At 43.5% G+C, this 16,918-nt stretch overlaps 1 protein-coding gene across 1 annotated transcript in view; it reads right to left on the bottom strand.

The window, feature by feature from the left end:
* Nucleotides 1–4,090: 4,090 nt before the first annotated feature.
* CD180 (CD180 molecule) overlaps nucleotides 4,091–16,918 on the bottom strand; it is a 33,350-nt gene continuing 20,522 nt past the window's right edge. Inside the window, exons 2-3 of the mRNA XM_075342484.1 lie at nucleotides 9,837–10,003; nucleotides 4,091–5,917 (exon numbers count right to left, since the gene is read on the bottom strand). Of these exons, the coding sequence (XP_075198599.1) occupies nucleotides 4,183–5,917; nucleotides 9,837–10,003 (1,902 nt within the window). The 3' untranslated portion in view covers nucleotides 4,091–4,182. The remainder of the gene's footprint in view (nucleotides 5,918–9,836; nucleotides 10,004–16,918) is intronic.

Below are 16,918 nucleotides of genomic sequence, written 5' to 3'. Positions count from 1 at the left end.
CATCTACTAGGATGATGAAGATGAAATGAGGGTGGACATTTCAGCAAGACAACGATCCCAAACATTCAGCCAAGGAAACTCTGGCTTGGCCATTCTACGGCTTTATTTTCCTTCTCCGAAACCAATTCAATCACCTGTCCTGAATCCAATAGAACATTTTTGGAAGGAGCTAAAGCTCAGAGTTCATAGAAGGTGCCTACAGAACCTTCACAATTTGAAGAGTATGTGGGGGAATAGCCAAAATCACACCTGAGCAATGCATGTGACTAATTTCTCTATACAGTTTCTCAATATAAGTCTTGAAGCTGTCATCACCAACAAAGATACAAAGTATTAAGTAACTTTGTGTGAGCATGTTCAATACTTATTGACTGACATTATTAGAACCAGCTGTCAGTCAGTGCAGTGGGGAAGGAGACTCAATTCTGCCGCTTTCCGTATACAGAGCGGTGACTGAACATGTGCCGGCACCACCCCCGTGATTGAAACCCGAACACTGCAAAGTGAAATAAGTTAATTTCCTCCCGGCAGTGGGGTCCAATGTGTAGGTGCCAGGCAGGTCTCAGATGCTATTACCCTACAGATTAACCCCCTATCTGCAGGTTAATAGTGTTTTTACACATGACAGGTTCCCTTTAAGGAATCTATTATACCATTGAAGAAGAAGGCACCAAACTATCATCTTTTACACTAAAAAGGTGACTAAAAGGAAAACATTTCATCTGTTTCATGCTGACCCTAACCTTAGGCAGCAGAAAATATAGTAGATGTGTACCCTAGGCAGATGAAAACCTCGGAAACCTCCTGACATTTGAGAAAAAACTTAATTCCGAAAAGAGCCAGGCAATCCCTCCATCTTGTCATTGACAAGAATCTATTAAGGCATAGGGCTAAGAAGGGTCAGTATAACCGAGCCTAGGGTGGAGAAACCAGAGGTAGCCACCCAATGGACATCTCAGTTAGCATCTGGTTCAATTTGAAACCATTTTCTGTGAAGCTGTGCAGCTTTTCATGGTAAAAATGGAAAGATGATGTTGCTTCTAATGATAGCGCCAGTCTGTAGGAAAACATGATTTTCTTTACATTTATATAATTTTTGGTAAAACCATTTCCATTGATTTAAAGCCAAACCAGAATACCTCATACATTCATTAATGTAAGAATTTTGGGTTTATATGATTAATCCAGTATTATCACTGCAGTTAGGCCGGATTCATACATCCATTTTTCATGGTCCGAGTACAGACCGCAGTGTACAGCTCGGACGTGCTTCTCCTGACACACCAGTCTTTTAAATGCGAGAATGTAGAGTTCAAGTCAGGAGAAACCCGGCCGGTCCATGCATTGCAGTCTGTACCCCGACCACAAAACAAAGATGTGTGAATCTGGCCTTAGACTTTATCTCTTCCCCACAGAACACTGTTATGGTTGAAGCGTTTCTACTTATGCTGATATCCTGATGAAAATTAGTTGTTGTATGGAGCATCCTCCTCCCCTGACCGTAAAAGTGACTCTAGACTTCTAATGTATAGTCACTATACCTAATATCCTTCATTATGCTGTCCTGCCTGTAAATTCAGGGCCTTGTTTTCTTCTGGTCTAAAATAGCTTGTGCAGCGGTATAGGGAGAGCTCTGGAAAGAACTTGCCTCATCTGCCTTTTGTCAAGGAATGGATACAGCAATGTTGGCATCGGTGCTGATCCATCCCATCCCCAAAGTAAGAAAAGCGGTGTGGGTCACACTTTACACAGTGCTCCCCATGTTTCTACATGAGTCATTTATGGGCAAAAAAGAAAGGCAAACCTACTTTTCAGACATAAGTAGTGAAAACAGAACAGAGGACATTAGGTTTGGTGACTATATTTTAGAAATGTATAATATTAATCATGATTAAAAGGGAGGGCCAAAGGCTAAATAATTTTCAATCTAATTCCCTATCTATTTATTGCCGCAATCTAAACTAATTTTGAATATGGCTCTATTCATAATTTCCTTCCCTGACTACATTATTCATTTTTTCCCTACTTCCTGTCTGATGACGCTTCATTTGAGAATCCCAGTTCATGCCGGGATACTCAAACGAAGCGGCATTGGTGGCAGAGGCTGCCTCCCCTGAAATGAAGTGTCATCAGTGATACTTGTTCCAGGGGCTACTCTATCCCTGCTGTATCCCTATTCTGTCCCTCCATGCTCACTGTGTGATCTGCACCATTACAGCATCCACTCTGTTGCCTGGTCAGATCAGTAGAGTCGGCAACAAAGCAGTCCGCACTGTTAGTGCGTGGTGTTGGAGTACCCAGCGGCATTCAGAAACTAGTACCACCCCCACAAGTGACGTCTCTGCTGGGATGACACTGGTCTCTAAAAGCCACCGGGTACTAACAGTGCGCGCTTGTCTGTATTGCCAGCTCAACTGATCTGAGTGGACAACAGAGTGCATGCTGTCACTGTGCACATTGAGAAGGGTTGACAGAGCAGCCCCTGCAACAAGCGTCATCAGATCGCTTCGTTTCAGGGAGGAGGCAGAGGCTCTATCAGTGACAGCAGTCTCTTTCCCCTGCTGTGATGACGCTTTGTTTGAGTATCCCAGCATGCACTTGTCCAGTTACATGTGACATTTAAAAAATAGTATTTAGTGTAGTTTAGGAACAGTAGGAAATAAAAATTTCCTACCGTTCCTGGACTACACTAACTACTAATTATTTTTTAATACAGCCATATTAGAAATTAGTTTATATTTGGGCAATAAATAGATAGGGATTTAGATTGACATTTCATCAGCATTCTCTCCACACCTTTAAGTTTAACCACTTAGTAGTAAAGCCTTAGTGACTGGTTAAATTAGTGACTTGAGGGTGCTTTACACGCTGCGACATCGCTAGCGATTGCTAGCGATGTTGAGCGCGATAGCACCCGCATCCGTCGTTCGTGCGACATTTGGTGCTCGCTGCCGTAGCGAACATTATTGCTACGGCAGCGTCACACGCACATACCTAGTTAGCGACGTCGCTGTGACCGCCAAACAATCAGTCCTTCAAGGGGGAGGTGCGTTTGGTGTCATAGCGACGTCACTGCGGCTTCACTAAGCAGCCACCCAATAGAAGCGGAGGGGCGGAAATGAGCGGCCGGAACATCCCACCCACCCTCTTCCTTCCTCATTGCCGGTGGACGCAGGTAAGGAGATGTTCTTCGTTCCTGCGGTGTCACATATAGCGATGTGTGGTGCCGCAGGAACGACGAACAACATCGTACCTGTGGCAGCAACGATATTAAGGAAAGGAGCGACGTGTCAACGATCACCAATTTTGAACGATTTTTCGATCGTTAATCGTCGCTCCTTGGTGTCACACGCTGTGATGTCACTACCGGTGCCGGATGTGAGTCACTAACGACGTGACCCCGACGATATATCGGTAGCGATGTCGCAGCGTGTAAAGAACTCTTTGTTCTTAATGACTGGTTAAATTTATTTGGAAAAAGGTATATGGCACTTTTAATAGAGGAGAGTGCTCAATGAAGGTGCCAACCCGTAAAACTTATAAAGAGAACTTGTCATTCTAGAAATAGATGCAGAAATACCAGATTATTGTACAGACAGTCCAATAAAAATATTGTAAACTTTCGACTCAAATATCTGGTAAGTACATGTGACGCTGCCGTAGCGATAATGTTCGCTACGGCAGCGATCACAAACAATCGCATGCGCGACGGGGGCGGGTACTTACACCTCGATATCGCTAGAAATTGCTAGCGATATCGCTACCGTGTAAAGCCCCCTTTAGTCATCAGAGCTAGGATAGTAGACAGGGCCAAGTTGGAGGCTCGACCCTGACTACCTTCAAGTCTACTGTTTGGATAAGGGACAGCACAGGGTCCCCAGCCTTAGGGTCAGCTTAGGGCTCCCTGTATCATCCTTGTCTCCCCGTCACAGGTGACCTCTGCACAGAGTTAGCTGATGAAATATTTTTAGCTTTTATCCAAGTGTCATAGCTAATAAATTCATGGCTCTACCATAAAAAATGTTAAGGTAAAAGAAAATATGCACAATTCAAAAATAAAAGTAACAAAAACGAGATTGTCTGCATTTATATAATGTAGTCACCTTCCGGTTTATCACCAAAGTTCAACTCTTAACATCTCCTCGTTCACCCAAAGTAGTATCTGAAGGAACTATTTTTTATTTATATGGCAGCATAAACTCTCCTCCTGTAATATTGTACAAGGCATATTGTAAGGATGATAATAATTACACTAACAATAATTAGGATGATATACGTAACAGTAAATCTACAAGTTATTGATACTTTCATCAGCTCTGTACCAGCTAGTGATGGTGGAGATGCACACATGGTATTTGTGGTATCTAGAAAGATGTTTTCATGCTCTTTGTACCAGGTTAGAAATTCTATGTTTGAGCATGAGCAGTCAATTGGATTGTAACTTAAATTAATGGTGGTTTTATTTGATATATTCCTCAATAAACCAATCGGAATAGTTGAGATCATGTTAAAGGCAAAATTTAAGGATATGTCACTCAGGTTTTCAAAAGCATTTGTAGCAAATGACGTTAATTTGTTGTGACTAAGGTCAACAGATTTGAGGTTCCGCAACCTCTGCAAGGCTTGGTTCTCTATGACTTCTAGGTCACAGTTAGATAATATCAAGGTTTCCAACTGTAGAACTTTGGATAACAGATTTTCACCTTTGAGAATCTTGTTATGAAAAACATTTCCATCCAAATTTAGGTAAATTAGTTTGGTCAAACCCTCAAACATCTTTATATAGCTGCTGTTCACATAGCTATAAGATAAGTTCAGGGTTCTCAGATCTCCTAAATTGCTGAAAGGACTTGATGATTCATTAATTAACAAAAGGACATATGAGAGATCTAGAACTTCCAGCTGCTTACTTGCAGGAAATGCCGGGCTGTCTAATGGGAGTGGTGGCCCAAAACTGAGATTAAGGTACAAGAGGTTATGTAGACCACTAAGCTGAGACGTACAACATAATTCATTCTGAAAGTCATTGTGACTCAAGTCTAAGTATTTCAAAATAGACAAATGCTCTAAGCATTTGGACCCTAAGCTCCAAGTGTTGCGATTTCCAACTATGTATAGGTGTGTGACGAATGGGTAACTGTCTGAGTTTATTTGACAAAGACTGGAAAAAAAGTTTTCATTTAGAATGAGTTCCTTTATGTCATTGGGTTGGCTCACATTTGGAAGGGAATAAAGGTTCATGGCAGTGAGATCCAGTTTTTCAATCTTTGTGAAACAGGAGAAAGATTCCTTTGAGTCTTCAGAGAGGTGTCTATACTGCAGACTGAGCTCCTTTACAGAAATATTGCAGAGTCCGGTCAGACTACTTGAAAGTACATCGTTATCTACAGTGATGTCACGAAATGTACCAATACTCAAGGTGTGTGTGGTCAACCCACTAAGGCCATTTAGAAGTGAAGATATGTCTGTATTCCAGGCACAGCCAGTAAGATCCAAGTGATGGAAGTCACTATGGTTGAATGACGTCGGCTCAATGTATTTAATGTTGTTTCCTTTTAGAATTAAAGTCAAATTTTTAATTTCCTTTAGGAATGTAGAATCTTGTACAGATATTGTCTGTATCTGGTTTAGTGCAAAGTTTACCAAGGCCAAGTTAGGAAATGTAATATCTTCAGGAAATCGTATAGAAGATATGAAATTACCTCCCAAGTGCAAAGTCACTAGACCTTTTAAGGTTTTTAAGGGAATGAATGATAAGTCTGGTATGGAGGTTTCTTGCAAGTATAAATGTTCAAGGGAGGTTGCTCCTAGGAATGCAATGTCTGCGATATATATTATAGGGTTTCCAATGAGGATGATTGTATTAAGCCTTGCATTGTTCCAAAAGGCCTCATTGTATATCCAGTTAATGCCGCACCTGTAACATAATGGAGAAATAGATCTTGAAATGAAAAAGGCAAGAAATTTAAAACTTCAGTAACTTATTATTGAACATTTCTTTAAGAAAATTGCGATCTGATGCATTTGTGTGTACCCCAAGAAAAATAAAGGGGTTGTCCGATCTAAATCCATAAGTTTGCAGTCATCCTATGTGACTGTAACCTTGCAAATCCTCACATTGTACACACTGTGCGCTGTGAGGATTCTCCGGTGTCAAAGCTGGGAATGGTGGGCAACTGGCCATAAGTGTGTGATATGTATAATCTGGCTTGATGGGCGCAGCCTGACTCAATATACTCACAAAAATATGCCCCTCTAGTCAATGTGGCCAGGAGTATACAGATTACATATTCGCGGCCACGTGACCGCCTTTCATGGCTCTGACACCGGAGGATCCTCACAGCGCACACTACGTGCGATGTGAGGATTCATAAGACCTATGGATTTAGACCGGACAACCCCCTTTACACTTTTCAAGACTCACAAGTATAGAAGTAGAGGACTCTGCCCGTGATGGCTTACAATCTAGAAGGGATGTAGGATAGGTGACAGGTGAGGGTACAAATTGCACTTAAGTCAGTGTGATTGAGCAAAGGTTGTTGAAAGTTGTTGGCTTTTCTGAAAAAGTAGGTTTTCAGGTTATCTTTAAGGCCCAGTGCGCACTGGAAAACGGAATTTTCTTAAGAAAATTCCACAGGGTCTGAAAGGTTACCGCACCCGCGGTAAAAAAACGCGACTAACCGCACCCGAACACCGCATGCGGTTTGCCACGGTTTGCTGCGGTATTTCCGCGGTTTTGCCGCATGCGGGTTGGTACATGTGCTTTAATGCATTCAATGCAATAAAGCACATTGAAAAAAAAAAGTAATTTCCTTCTGAGATAGCAGACAGATAAATAGAAGAATAGAAGACAGATAGAAGGATAGATAGAGTCCCTGTGAGCACACTCTGCATTTCTCCTGAGTGGTAATGTGTTGTTCACATTACCGGCCGTGGGAAATGCCCTGTGGTTACCTCTGCTGTCTCGTTGCGAGGGTGCATTCAGCGCGGCTGGATGCAAGCATTGCAGGACGTGGATTACGCCAGAGCTCTGGATTACGCTGGAGCTGTGTTTCGGGGGGGTTAATAAAGGGGTGAACCAGGGGCTTTTTTGTGTTTTATTTAAAATAAAGGAATTTTCGGTGTGTGTTTTTTCACTTTACTTACGGGTTGATCATGTCAGCTGTCTCATAGACGCTGCCATGATCAAGCCTGGACTTAGTGGTGGCGATCTGCCGCCATTAACTGCTTATATTACCCTGATTGCACTCCGGGACTGCCGCATAATGGATGCGACAGTCCCGGGGCAGCTGCGGGCTGATATTCTCGGCTGCGGGAGGGAGGGGGACATTAACCGTGCCACTCGCCCTCCCCAGCCTGAGAATACCGGGCCGCCGCTGTGTGCTTACCTCGGCTGGACGGTAAAAATACGGCGGAGCCCACGTGTTTTTTTCTATATGTCCGTTTGCTTTCTATGTGTATTCTATATGTCTGTGTGTGAGTGTGATATGTGTGTGTTCTATGTCTGTGTCTGATCTGTGTGTTTACTCTCTGCTCCGCTTCCTCTTCCTGTCATAATGACATCGCTTCCTTGCAAACCGCAGGGCAGCGATGAACATTACCGCAGGTAAACCGCGAAATACCGGAGGGAAACGCAATGAACCGCACAGAATTTACTGCCTGCGTTATTCCCTGCAGGTTTCACAATTACATGGCAGTCAATGGAGTGAAATCCCGCAGCGACGTGTGGAAAAGAAGTGACATGCAATTGTTTTTGCTGTGGGAATCCCGCAGCAAAACATGCAGCTGTCAAAATCCGCATAGTGCGCACAGCATTTTTTTTTCCCATAGGTTTTGCTGGTGAATCACTGTAGAGATGTTATGAACATAACATGCAGCGAAACATGCAGCAAAACCGCAGGAAATCCGCGGCAAAAAACGGCAAGTGTACACAGGGCCTATAGGTGGGAGAGAATATGGCCATTTCAACTAGAAAGTCCCAATTAATTTACTGTTTGTTTTTTTTTCAAGACACTTTATTTTTTTGTATTGTGGTATTAGTTGCCATTTTTAGCTCCGATTTCTTCAAAATGTCACACAACTGGTGAATTTGGCGCAAAATAAAAAATGGTCTTTTTCCCCTGTCTTGAACTAGTTTGCGACTTTTTGCACAAAAAGTCGCATATTTTTCAAAAATGGTGCAAATATTGCACCAAAATATTCCAGAATGGGAACTAAAGTAGAGTTATGCCAACTTTTGGAACTTTTTAAAAAGTTGCTATTGATGAATCAGGCAAAACTTTCTGAAATGTTAAACTCCGTCCAAAAATGGAAAACACCCCCCCCCCCCAAAAAATACTATAAAAGGTGCAAATAGACTGAGTGGGGTGAATCACAAAACTAAAAAAAAAATCTAAAAAACAGGCAATGATGAATTGGGACCTTAGAGTATTGTAGGCTGCAGAATAGAAATTTTGGCAATGACTGTATGAAAAGCAGAAGAGGTGAGTAAAGACAGACATCCTTAAGTATCATTTAGGTGTTGGGAGGTATTGGGAGATCAAGTCATAGATATATAGAGGGGACTGGTCAAGGGCAGAGGGCAAAGACAAGATTAGCAAGGAGTGTGGTATATTGTCAAAGAAGCAGAATTGAGGTTGGATTGCAAAGGTGCAAGAGTTGTTGGCATATGGGTTACAGCAGAGACAAATGTAATGGTAGTCTAGGTATGAGATGAGACACGCACTAGCAATTTTGTTTACTCAAAAATTGGGAAAGGGTGGATTTTTTTTCAGTTAGAGGCGGTAAGAGGATGGATGTGCCATCTGAACGTTAAGGTGTAAGGTCACCCAGATGTAGCTGTCCTGTGACAGTGGGAAAGTATGAAGCCAATGAATGGATTTGGGGAAGGGATTGAATGGGATTGCGGGGAAATAATTCAGTTTTGAGTTTTAGAAAGCAGGAGGATATAGCTGATGAACACTCTGAAAACAATGCGATAAACCCCATGGGATTCACTGAACTGTAGAAGACAAAGGTTTGATTTACTTCTCAATATACTTTCCATATCTGTCCCTCTTGACGGACCCCCTCTGTGATGTCAATATGCCCCAACAGATTATATAGAATTGGTTATATTGATGACACCACATCTTTACCACTAAAAGCTGTATCAATTAAACAATAAAATTAAAAGGGTTGTGTCATTATATAATATTTAAGTAATGCTGCAGACATCATGGAAAGAAATACTTTTGTAATCTAAATATATTAAAAATAATGCCCCATTCAAAATCTATGTATCTTTGATGATGAGTATGGTGACCCCAAGAGTTAACATCACTAGCCTTTATATTCTTCCATTTCACTCTCTTCTAGAGGTCGAGCATGCGCGGTTCCCTTTCCTTTTAGAAATGGCTGCCTCAGCCATGCAGGATATCCCTTCTCCCCTTTTTTTATCTGGTTTCAGGTGTGATTTTCATATTGCCCACACTTGTTACTTGCCAAAGTTGAGTTTGAACACATGCTTGAAACAATATACCTAAGCCTATACATATACATTATTAGTTTCTAACAAGCATATGATGGATGATTCAAAGTTCAACATCGGAGTGTTTTTGTCAAATAATGAAGAAACATAATTTTTAGGGAAAAAAAAAGGATTCCTGTGAAGCCTGAATGCAATAGAGGATTATTTGACCACCACAGTGAGGAGATGACTATAAAGGTGACTACTCGTATAAACATTTTCTGTGAACATTTATACCTGTTTTGCAGCTTTTAACAGTAAAGTATGCCATGGCACAACCCCTTTAAATTACAAGCAAATTATGAAAACTTTTGCTAAAAGTGTTTACCGTGATAAATCTATATATTTCAGGTTTTCAAAACGACTGAACATCCAGGAATACAGAGCAAACAGTGAGTTAAAGCTGAAATCCAGATTCTCTGTGCTGCTGGGGATAACCTTAGGGATCTCCTGGAGTCCGAGACCATCACAGCTGTAGGTTCTATTGGCAATGATCTGAAAATTAGATAAAATAAATGACAAACACATAGAAGAATAACAGATTAGTAAGTAGAACATAAATATTATATGTACTAAGCCCAATATAAATATATAGGACAGTTTAGAGTATAGTCTGACCGGATTGAGTTGAGACCAAGCGTCCCATTAGAATTGTAGGTTGGATGTTCATATTGATCCAGCAGGTTTATGATTTACACCTGACAGGTCTAAGAACTCTTGTGGATTTAATTTTTATAAATGTTTTCCCTTAAGTAGCTTTTTTTATATTACTTTTCTTCATTAGGGATGATCAAATACCAAAATATCCGCTTCGACGAATATCCGACAAATAGGTCGCCACTATTCAACTATTCGCGAATATTTGACCCCCCCCCCCAATGTAAGTCTATGGGAAACTCAAATAATTTCATGTTGACCAACTCGGGAGAAAAAAGCTCATGCACAATGGACGCGCAAACCACAAAGTGGCTCCCGGTCACTCAGATTCTATGATTTCTCATGTATGTATAGGGATTACCTTAAGCGCATAATGCACTTTCTGATTACAATCTGCTTACATATTGTTCACTGAATGGTTGTACAGGGCGGTACCCCCTATTACCAGCATGAGAGATGTGGGACTTTGACGTTTCATGTTTTTAAGGGATTTTAATACATTGTGTGTTTTGGGTTTGTTCAATAAATTTCATATATTTTTCTACCTACAATTCCAGTATTATGGTCTCACTTTGTGGTTTGCGCGTCCATTATGCATGAGCTTTTTTCTCCCGAGTTGGTGTCTGTTTATTCATGCAGGACGCAGCATCCCTGTTGTTGATTACTTGCACCATTAGCTGTGCACCCAGAATCTTTATGGTTCATAATTTCACGTTGGACCTAACGGTGACCTGTGGTGACTGAGGAAATGGATGGGAAAAGGCTGAAACAGTATGGGCACAGCCTGTAGAAGGTGCCTCACTGCATTTCTGGTGCCTTTGAATAATGCGCTCAGAGCAGCACGCGGCGTTTACATAGTCACCAGAAAAGCTCTCAAACCAAAGTAAAGAGGGGAAATTGCTAAGAAACAGTTTGTAGTGCCTAATCACTTAAATAAAATGTAAAATCAAGCCCTGACCTAAAAAAAACCCACTTTAGCATATGTTCACACGTTTTGTTTTTTACATTTTTCTCCCTTTTTCGATTAGAAAGGGCTGTAACTTATACTTTATATTGGTGTCTATCTCACACCTCCTTTTTTGAGACATATTTGACAGCACTTTAAAAGGTCAGCTACAATGTGCCTGTTGGGATGTTGGCCTTGCCCTCTTCCTCCACCAACACCACCGGCTCCAGTGGCTCTCTTTTCAAATGTAGAAAGGGCCACTGGCTTTCCTCAAATCTCAGACTTATTAGGGCCCTCAGATGGGCCCTGTAACATACATTGGGGAGGGATGGCAGCAATTTATAATATTCTGCATCCCCAATGTCATTAGTGTGAAAGTTGGAATATGTACTCCATAACACTTTACAGTGCTATTACCAATGTGGCCATTTGGGTGTTGGCCTTGCCATCCTCCTCCACCAACACCATCGGCTCCAGTGGCACTCTGTTCAAATTCTATACATATTATTCAGTAATGTCTGTTTTATGGACAAATGAACGCCACCCTAGGACATCGAAGCTGATGAAGTTGATGATTGTGCAGCACCCTGGGCCTTCTGGAATACCTGTTGCTGGCACCCACACCTCATACACCCAATTGTCACCTCCCGGGAGCTGGGCTCAGCATGTAGTGGGTTAGTTAAAAGGGTAGCTGCCCATAGACTGGGACCTGCCCAGTCCCGTAACTGGTAGCCCAGGGAGGGGGTGTGGTCAGTTTGGGAAGCTAGAGAAGAAGGGTTGCTAGGCAGAAAGGAGTCAGCCAGTGGCTGAGCAGGAGTTAGAGTCTGGCAGAGGCCAGAGGTGGAAAGTCTGTCTAAGGACAGAAAGGCAGCAAGTTAGAGCCTGGCAGGCAGCCAGGTCAGAGAATGGAGTCTGGGAGTTCAGCCAGTGAGGCTGTGCCCAGGGAAAAAGAAGGCGCAAAGGTTGCTTTACACGCTGCGACATCGCTAACAATATATCGTCGGGGTCACGTCGTTAGTGACGCACATCCGACGCCGTTAGCGACATCGCAGCATGTGACACCAATGAGCGACGATCAACGAGCGCAAAAATGTGAAAAATCATTGCTCGTTGACACGTCGTTCATTTCCTTAATATCTTTGCTGCTGCAGGTACGACCTTGTTCGTCGTTCCTGCGGCAGCACACATCGCTATGTGTGACACCGCAGGAACGATGAACATCTCCTTACCTGTGTCCATCGGCAATGAAGAAGGAAGGAGGTGGGCGGCACGTTCCTGCCGCTCATCTCCACCCCTCCTCTGCTATTGGACGGCTGCCGTGTGACGTCGCTGTGACGCCGCACGAACCGCCCCCCTTAGAAAGAGTGACGTCGCAGGGAAGGTAAGTCCGTGTGACGGGTGTTAGCGATGTTGTGCACCACGGGCAGCGATTTGCCCATGTCGCACAACCGACGGGGGCGGGTACGCTCGCTAGCGGTATTGGTACCGATATCGCAGCGTGTAAAGTACCCTTAATAGTGGAGTGGTTGAGACCCCAGAGAGCACAGAGGAGATTGGTTGCCTGGAGGGGAACAGAGAGCAGTACCCAAGGGACTAAGCACAACAGGGGACTGGACCTTAGGGCAGAGAGAAGCCTAAAGCTATCTGCTAATCCAGAGTTGAAAGCGGACCTTCATGGTCCATCACCGCCAAAGGTACGGGACACAGCCTCAAGAGAAGAACCTGGGAGCGGGCACTGAGGTAAGGTCCAACCCACGAAATGTTTGCGGGGCCTGTTGTACGTGCCCAGGGAAAAATGACAGAGAGCAAAAAGCTTGACTATGTGCAACGGGAGGCTTCACCGGGTCTCAAGCCAGCATAGGGGAGAAAGAAGGCCCGCGGTGCAACTCGACCGGGCCACTCCACCGGACTTAAGTGAGTAAAACTTGTTAAACTGCAAAGACTGTGTTGTGTGCAACTTATTACTGCTGTGCACTCCAAAGCCGCACTACATATCACAGCAACACCACACTGGGACTCAAGCCCTGCTTGCGGAGGGCCCGGTCACCCTAGCTGCTTATAACAACAGTCCCAATATCTCCAGCAGCGGCGGTACTACTATATCTTACCGCAAGTGGCGTCACAGAAACCCTCTTATTTTTTCTTTACTTTATTTTATCTTATGTTTTGTTTTTAAATTTTTTGGAGATGGCACCCCCAGCGGTCACGGAACCGGGTAACGGCCATCACTGTGACACTGCTCCCCAGCACAGCGTACCTGGAACAGAGTCCCCCCGGCCCTAGTGCGCTGCAATTGCATCTGGCCAAAAGCATGTTGGGAGCAGGAGGCATCATCACCTGCTTCCTAGACTGCAGTTTGTGAAGCATGTAGCACTCTGGAAGTGGCAGTTTTCACTCTGGAACTCAGGTTTTATTCCACTAGCTATATAAGAAAGTCCTTAGTTACCCCTCTCCACACACAGCAGTTTTTAATTGCAATGAGATGACACACAGTTAGGGTCATAGAGCTAGGGACCCCAATATAGAGAGATACCTTGACGAGGTTTTGGGGCTCAGTTACATAGATCAATGCGATTGCTAAATATCTCCTTTTTCCTAATATTCATGGCAGGTATGCATTTCATCATTCACACTTTCAAGTTAGCAAGTGGCATTTTTCATTGTATGCTTCAATGTTTTTCGGTATGCTTATAGCATTATACTATTATCCAACTTTGATGTGCAGCCTTATCCTTATGTACTATGTTTTTTTGGCTTGCACTCATAACATATATTAGTGCTCACTTCAGTTATCCTTAGTATTATTCCACTAGGTAACACCGAGGATTTAGAAAAATTCAGTTTCCCCAGGGGAAATGGTTCAGACACCATGGAGCACAGCATCAAAAAGTACTCCCAACTGCTTTTTTTTAAAAAAAAAAAATGGTGGGATTTGTAACAGTCCATAAGATGCCAAGGAGTTAAAAAAAAATTCAGTTTCCCCAAGGGGGAATAGTTCAGACACCATGGAGCACAGCATCAGAAGGTACTCCCAATTGCTTTTTTTAAAAAAATTGGTAGGATTTGCAACAGTCCATAACATACCAAGGATTTAAAAAAAATTATGATTCCACAGGGGGCCATGTGTAACATACCGTGGAGCACAGCATTAATAAACAACACCAAGACTGCCTGACCAATTGTTGTAGACAGTGTAGCCTCGACAGTGGTTGTGCTAGTGCATAATGTACAAAGGCTTGAAAAATTTTGCACTGGGTGATTGGGCCGAACAATTAAATCGCAGCAGCATAACAAGTTACATTAGTCATGCGGTCTCATTAGATAATAGAAGACAAAATAGTCTTGAATGAGAAACAATGGAACTTCTTTGAACTTAAGAAATACAAATTTTGGGGCTACAGTTTTTATTAGGTCTTGTTATCCATCGATGGTTCATTTTAATCATTGTCAAACTTTCTGCACTTTCCGTGGATAGTTGTGTGCGAGTATCTGTTATTATTGACCCCGCTAAGCTGAAAACACGCTCAGACAACACACTCGCAGCAGGGCAAGCTAGCACTTCCAAAGCATATAAGGCGAGATCTGGCCAAGTGTTCAGCTTGGAAACCCAATAGTTAAAGTGAACTGTAGACTCTGAAAGCACGCTGATACGGTCACCTACATAGTCCCTCACCATCTTACTTAAGTGTTCCCTCCATGTCATAGTTCCCCCAATCGTTATCTGGTTCTGAGTTGACGGTTTGTGGAAAATGGACCAGTTTTGGCACATTAGTCCCCCGCCTGTGTTGCTCCTACTATGCGTTGCCCTCCCTTGTAATCCTGTTGCGTGAGATGACACGCTACCTCTGATGCCAGCATTATCTGAGGGTAATCGTTTCCTCAACTGTTCCACTACAGGCCTCTTGAATGTTTCTGTAGTACAATCCTTATTTGCCTTGACAAGCAGCGAAGCGAATTTGTCTTTGTAGCGTGGGTCAAGGAAGGTACATAACCAGTATTTGTTGTCTGCCAAAATGTGAACTAGCCGACAGTCATGAGAATGTCAGAATGACATGAATTGTGCCATGTGCCATGTGACACTCTGAACTGGAAACCTTTGTGTGTCACTGCTAAAAATACATTCTGTCTCCCTAAACCTCCTCTCCTCCTCAGTCTCTCTCTCCTGCTCCTGTTCCTCCTCACTCTATTCATGCTGGACAACCCTGAAGCTTGGGTTGTCAATCCCTTGGTTACCAACTTCAAAGCATTTCTGTTCTTCATCATCCTCCTCATCCTCATGATGCTGACCAAAGGTGGCCTGAGCCTGTTGGCCGAGGTTCTGCAGATTACAAGTCTGGATCCAAAGACACCTTGGGTGCATTAACACTTTGGTCAGTCAGACCATCGAGAGAGCGTTTCAATAAACAAATCAGTGGAATGGTAATGCTGATAAGAGCATCATCACTGCTCACAATGTTCGTACAGCAATCAAAATTCTCTAGGACCTGACAAATGTCTGCAATCCACACCCACTATGCAGTACTTATGTCTGGCAGCTGCGTCTAACAGGCATGTTCCAGCTGGAATTGGGATACTGCCCTCTGCTGCTCATGGATCCTGGCCAACATATGATAGGTTGAATTCCATCTCGTAGGGAGGTCACAAATTAGTCTGTGACGAGGCAAGTGTAAGCACTGCTGCAGCACTGCCAGGCCAACAAAAGAGGGAGATGACTTGCGAAAATGGGCGCTAATACGTCGTACCTTGGTAAGTAGGTGTGGCATCTCAGGGTATTTTTTAAGAAAGTGCTGAACTACTAAATTTACAACGTGGGCCATACAAGGAACATGTACAAGCTTTTCAAGCTTTATAGCCGCCACCAGATTACGACCATTATTGCACACTACCATCCCTGAACGGAGATCCAACGGTGCAAGCCACTCATCTGTCTGCTCAGTTTGCTTTCAAAAGCTCAGTTGCCGTGTGCAATTTGTCACCGATACAGATGATCTTCAGTAGAGCATGTTGCCGCTTAGCCGAGGCAGTGCTGCAGAGATCCCCGCTGTGGAATGATGTCGACGGTTGGACACCGGCAGATGTTGAGGAGGATGCACAGGAGCCAGAGGAAGAGTAGGAGGAGGAGGGAGTTTTTGCCGTGTAGGAGGCTACTGAAACTGTGATTGAAGTGGGACCCGCTATTCTGGGTGTGGGAATTATATGGGGTGCTGCCGGCTCAGACTCTGTACCAGCCGCCACCAGGTTCAGCCAGTGTGCCGTCAGTGAGATGTAGCATCCCTGTCCACCTCAGCTTGTCCACGTGTCTGTGGTTAAGTGGACCTTCCCTGTTATGGCGTTGGTGAGAGCCTGTTTGATGTTTACGGACACGTGATTGTGGAGCGCGGGGACAGCACAATGAGCAAAATAGTGGCGACTAGGTAGATAGTAACTATCGTCTGCCACCACCAAAACGTTGCGGAAAGCCTCTGTTCCCACAAGCCGATACGCCAACATCTCAAAGGCTATCAATAGTGCAATGTGTGCAGTTATGGTTTCTGGTCTTGGTTGCATAACGGGGTATTTTCGCTTCTTTTTGAAGGTCTGTAGTATGGACAACTGAACAGAACGCTGGGACACCAGGTTAAGAGGAGGTATCAGTGTCACCTTCTTGCACAGGAGTTTGGGAAGCAGGCAGGCCAGGGGAAGTGGCAGTGGTTTGAGTCTGGAAATCGTGTTTTTTACCTAGAGCTGTCAACCACTTAGTGATGGGCTTGGCTAATATATGGTTTCTCATGCTGGAGGTCCCCAAGCTGGAATTATTTCTTCCTCTG

The sequence above is a fragment of the Anomaloglossus baeobatrachus genome, chromosome 1, assembly GCF_048569485.1.
Source record: "Anomaloglossus baeobatrachus isolate aAnoBae1 chromosome 1, aAnoBae1.hap1, whole genome shotgun sequence".
Classification (NCBI taxonomy): Eukaryota; Metazoa; Chordata; class Amphibia; order Anura; family Aromobatidae; genus Anomaloglossus; species Anomaloglossus baeobatrachus.
The sequence above is the reverse complement of the archived record's forward strand: the minus strand, read 5'-3'. Positions and strand labels throughout refer to the sequence as shown.